General features: G+C 41.1%; 1 protein-coding gene and 1 pseudogene across 5 annotated transcripts in view; one reads left to right on the forward strand and one right to left on the reverse strand.

Annotated features, from left to right (window-relative positions):
* Positions 1-5,405, reverse strand: part of Slmap (sarcolemma associated protein) — a 75,757-nt gene that overhangs the window by 69,675 nt on the left and 677 nt on the right. For all 5 annotated transcript variants that reach the window (XM_013010477.1, XM_013010480.1, XM_013010479.1 and 2 more), the window contains exon 2: positions 1,849-1,921. In XM_013010477.1, coding sequence (XP_012865931.1) covers positions 1,849-1,871 — 23 coding nt within the window. In that variant the 5' untranslated portion in view covers positions 1,872-1,921. The remainder of the gene's footprint in view (positions 1-1,848; positions 1,922-5,405) is intronic.
* LOC105981348 lies at positions 3,465-4,722 on the forward strand (annotated as a pseudogene).

Below are 5,405 nucleotides of genomic sequence, written 5' to 3' on the forward strand. Positions count from 1 at the left end.
CTCTTCAGCTCAAGGTGAGTGCTCTACCACTTGAGCTACAGCGCCACTTCCGGTTTTCTGGTGGTTTATTGGAGATAGGAGTCTCACGGTCTCTCCTGCCTGGGCTGGCTTTGAACCGCGATCCTCAGATCTCAACCTCCTGAGTAGCTAGGATTACAGGCGTGAGCCACCAGCGCCCGGCTTCCTACTCAGTATTTATTATGTGTTTGTTTTGTTTTTTTGTCAGTTGTGGAGGCCTCAATTCTGGCCTGGGCACTGTCCCTGAGCTCTTCAGCCCAAGGCTAGCGTTCTACCACTTGAGCCACAGTGCCACTTCTGGCTTTTCCTGCTTATGTGGTGCTAAGGAATCAAACTGAGGGCGTCATGCATGCAAGGCAAGCAATCAACCACTGAGCCACCTTCCCAGCTCCTATTCATTATTTAACTCTACTATTAAAACTATAATTTAGTAACAGAGGTGGCTTCTGAAGGATTGAAAATAGTATATTGAATATAGAAACAACCTTCTAGGATACTCAAGCTTCCTTCCAAGTAAAATTATTGACAGTTAAAGATTGCTCAGGAGCTGGGAATATAACTTAGTGGTAGGGTGCTTGCCTAGCATGCACGAAGCCCTGGGTTCGATTCCTCAGTACCACATAAAAAGAAAAAGCTGGAAGTGGCACTGTGGTTTAAGTGGGAGAGTGCTAGCCTTGATCAAAAGAAGCTCAGAGACAGTGCCCAGACCCTGAGTTCAAGACCATAACTGGCAAATAAAATAAAATATTGTTCAACTCCCCAATACTTTATCATGGTAATCTGTAAAAACACAAATCAAAATGTACTATGTTAACACTTTATAATCTAAATTTCACAACAGACCTTTATATAAGAATATAACACTTCCTATGTATCCCACCAAAATAAACTACTACTAATATAGACATCTTCTAGGTCCCATAAGATTATATGACACTAGTATTAACTTCAGAGGTAATTACAAGCTAAACTCTGTATTAAAAACAGATATAAAGGAATGAAAGCCAGGCACCAGTGGCTCACACCTGTAATCCTAGCTACTCAGGAGGCTGAGATCTGAGGATCACAGTTCAAAGCCAGCTGGAGCAGGAAAGTCTGTGGAACTCTTATCTCCAATAAGCCACTAGAAAACTGGAAGTGGTGCTGTGGCTCAAGGGGTAGAGTGCTTGCCTTAAGCTGAAGAGCGCAGGGACAGCACCCAAGCTCAGAGTTCAAGCCCCACAACCGACAAAAAAAAAAAAAAAAAAGGAATGAAGTTATCATTCACTAATAATTTACATACTCTAATACAACTAAGTACCCACTCAATTATAAACTGTAGAGTTAAATTTGAAAAGAAAATAACTTGTTTCTCTGATACATTATTATTTAGTAGAACTGCAACCAATATGAAGAACAATTTAAACTGAAGTGTGTGTTTGTCTGTGTATGTATGTATGTGTGTGTGTATATATATATACATATATATATAAATACATATATATTTGGTGTTTTTGTTTTTCTTTTTGTCAGTCATGGGGCCTGAATGCTGGGCCTGGGCGCTGTCCCTCAGCACATCAGCTCAAGGCTAGTGTTCTGCCATTTGAGTCACAGCACCACTTCTGGCTTTTTCTGCTTATGTGGTGCTGAGGAATTGAGCTCAGGGTCTCAGGCATTCAAGGCAAGCACTCTACCACTGAGCCACCTTCCCAGCCCTGAAGTATATGTTTTTTAAAGTACTATCTAAATTAATTTTCTAGTATTGTTAAATATCCCTTATGTATCATCACCTAGAATATTACTAACCACAATAATTAATCCAAAAACCTCACAGCATTAAATAATACTCACTCTGAGCGGAGCCGGGCTTCCATACCATCTGGTAGAAAAAGTTTTATCGTGGAAACAATACACCCATGAGTAACTGGTTAAAACAAATAACATAAAATAATTGTTTAAAAATATAAAATTTGTACTTCTCATGTCTAAATGCATATTTATTCTTAAAGTAGTAACTTCTAGAAGAGAAAAAAAATCTGGCTTAATGATAATATTCATTATTCTAGAGAAACTCATTCCTATTCACAATGAATCACACATGTAAGGTAGATTTATAGATACAATGTTTCAAAAAATACCCCATTCTCTAATTCTACAACCAACACAGAGAGCTGAATGCATGAATATATAGAGAGAAGGAAAAGTAAACCCTTGCCCCTGTCTGCTAACATCGAACCTCGCTCAACTTTTAAAAATCCAGCCCTTATTCTCTGGTCCCCAGTCTGTTTCCTAACAACACTTCACAAAACTCTCAAGTACTACATAACATAGGTTAGAACACACCAGTCAACCTCCATTTTATCAACAAGAAAACCAAGACTGATGACAGTAAAAGTACCTTCACAATTCTCTGCTAAGTACAAGTTTCATGCTACAACTAACATTAGAGGCTCTTTATTTCAGTCTAAAATTGTTGTTTTGTTTCTTGATGGTTGTTTCTTCCTCCATCCCTCCACAGTATCTTTTAATAATATCACACCAGTCACTTTGTAGACAACTTATCATTGCTTCTCACACTTCCTCCCTTTCCTACTGAAGATTTCAAGAGACACCCCTACCCCCCATACAGCACTGTACTGCTGCTTTTGTGTGGCTTGTATGTGAGTGTGTATGTGTGTGTTACTGGGGTTGAAATCAGTCTGTACTTGCTAGACAGACACTTTACCTCTTGAGTTATGCCCCCAGCTCTTTTTTCCTTTGTTATTTATTGAACAGGATCGCAAAGTGTATGCCTAGGCAGGCAGGACCACAATAGACTGGTTACAATCTGACTACTTACTTAAGTCTTCTAAATAGCTAGGATTACAAGTGTGAGCCACCAGTGCCCAGCTTTTATGCAACTTTTATAGAAAAAAAATATATTTTCTGGTTAAAAGAATAGCTTTTTAGGCTGGGAAGGTGGCTCAGTGGTAGAGCACTTGCCTTGCATGCATGAGGCCCTGGGTTCGATTCCTCACCACCACATAAGCAAAAAGAAAAAAGCCGGAAGTGGCGCTGTGGCTCAAGTGGTAGAGAGCTAGCCTTGAGCTGAAGAGCTGAGGGATAGCGCCCAGGCCCCACGACCGGACCCAAAAAAACAAAAACAAAAAAAAGAATAACTTTTTAATCTCCATGCTTCAGATATGGTATCTTCTAGGATTCAAAAACTAAATTTGTTTAGTTCATCAAACGGATATTTTTAATTAGCTTTATTAAAAGCTAATATGAGTAGACAAAAATATACTCTATTATTATTAGAGATATGGTAATTACATAGACTATATAATTTGTCAAAAATTGTTAAGTGGTAAAGACTAGAGCTAATCGACTGCTTCTCCCCCAGAATCCTAGATAATCTGTGGGAGATCCTTGTCACCATCCACTCTCCCCATTTCATCCTGCATCGCAGAAATCCACAAGTTCCTCACATGCACAAAGGCATCTCTATCCACATTGGCCAGGCTGCTGTCTAGATTGGAAAGGACTGTTGGGAACTCTACTGCCTAGAACACAGCATCCTGCTTGAGAGCCAGATGCCATGACAAGACCATTGCGGGTGATGACTCCTTCAACTCCTTCAGTGACACAGATGCTGGCAAGCATGTGTCCAGGGCAGTGTTCGTAGACCTGGAGCCCAGTCAGTGATGAAGTTCATATTGGCACCTTTGTCAGCTTTTCCATGCTGAGCAGCTCATCACAGGCAAGAAAGATGCTGCCAGTAACTATGCCCATGGGCATTACACCATTGGCAAGGAGATCACTCACCTTGTCTTGGACCAAATTTGGAAGCTGGCTAACTAGTGCACAGGTCTCCAAGGCTTCCTAGTCTTCCATAGCTTTGGTGGTGGAATTGGTTCAGGGTACATCAACCTGCTCTCTGTAGACTATGGCACGAAGTCCAAGCTGGATCTCTCCTTTTACCCCATCCCCAAAGTGTCCACAGCTGTAGCTGAGCCCTCACCACCCACACCACCCTAGAGCACTCTAATTACGCCTTCATGGTGGATAATTTCTGTTATATCAGCCACAGAAATCTTGATATTGAGCACCCAACTTACACTAACCCCAACCGCCTTAATAACCAGATTGTATCTTCTATCACAGCTTTTCTCAGATTTGATGGGGCACTGAATGTTGACCTAAAAGAATTCCAGACCAACTTGGTACCCCAACCCTGCATTCACTTTCCCTAGCCACATGTACCCCTGTCATCTCTGCTAAGAAAGCCTACCATGAACAGCTTACTACAGCAGAGATCACCAATGCTTGCTCTGAGCCAGCCAACTGGATGATGAAATGTAACCCTTGCCATGGTAAATACATGGCTTGCTGCTGTTGTACCATGGTGATGTGATACCCAAAGATTCAATGCTGCCATTGCTACCATGAAGACAAACGTACCAATTTGTAGATTGGTACCCCACTGGTTTCAGGGTTGACATTAATTATCAGCCTCCTACTATGGCTCCTGGCAGAGATCTGGCCAAGGTACAGCAAGCCATGTGCATGCTGAGCCTGATGTTTGATCTGATGTATGCCAAGTGTGCCTTTGTCCACTGGCATGTGGGTGAGGGAATAGAGGAAGGAGAGTTTTCTGAGGCCCATGAGGACATGGCTGCCCTAGAGAAGGATTATGAAGAGGCTAGAGGAGATAGCGCTGATGGGGAAGAGAGTGAAGAGTACTAGCCTGTCTGTCTGCCGCTGCTTTACATTCCCATGTCTTGTGATTGTTTTATTTCTGGAACTGTCTTTTAATCCTGACCTGTTAATAAAACGTTTCCAGGTAAAATGTCAAAAAGAAAGAAAGAAGAAAAAGGAATAGGGCTAATGCATTTGGGGTAATTTACTGAATGATCACACCCATAAATTAACATGATATATAAACACAAAGGAATATAACATCTGTAAATGTACATTAAACTTAAGGAATTTAGCTGTTTAGTCAGTATTTATTTTCACTCACTGGTGTATATGGAAAGTACTAACAGGTCAAGCCTTGACAGTCTTCTAAATTCTGCTTAGAATAGTAGCCACTGTCATGAACCATTTGGCTTCTTTTCCTTCTGACCTTACCCTCTATCCTACTACCACAGATTTACAATACAAAGCCAAGCTTTGTATATTAGCAATAATTATCCCTTAGTATAATTCATCTTAGTTGGGTATGCTGTCACTTTGACTAACTGCCTCCTAAATGACAAAACAGTACCCTATGTTTTCTTTCTTTTTTTTTTAGATCCGGTTGTGGGGACTGAACTCTGGGCGTGGGTGCTGTCCCTCAGCTCTTCAGCTTAAGGCTAGCGCTCTACCACTTGAGCCACAGCACCACTTCTGGCTTTTTTCTTTTTGCTTATGTGGTGCTGAGGAAT

This window comes from Dipodomys ordii, unplaced genomic scaffold, assembly GCF_000151885.1.
Source record: "Dipodomys ordii isolate 6190 unplaced genomic scaffold, Dord_2.0 Scaffold12, whole genome shotgun sequence".
Classification (NCBI taxonomy): domain Eukaryota; kingdom Metazoa; phylum Chordata; class Mammalia; order Rodentia; family Heteromyidae; genus Dipodomys; species Dipodomys ordii.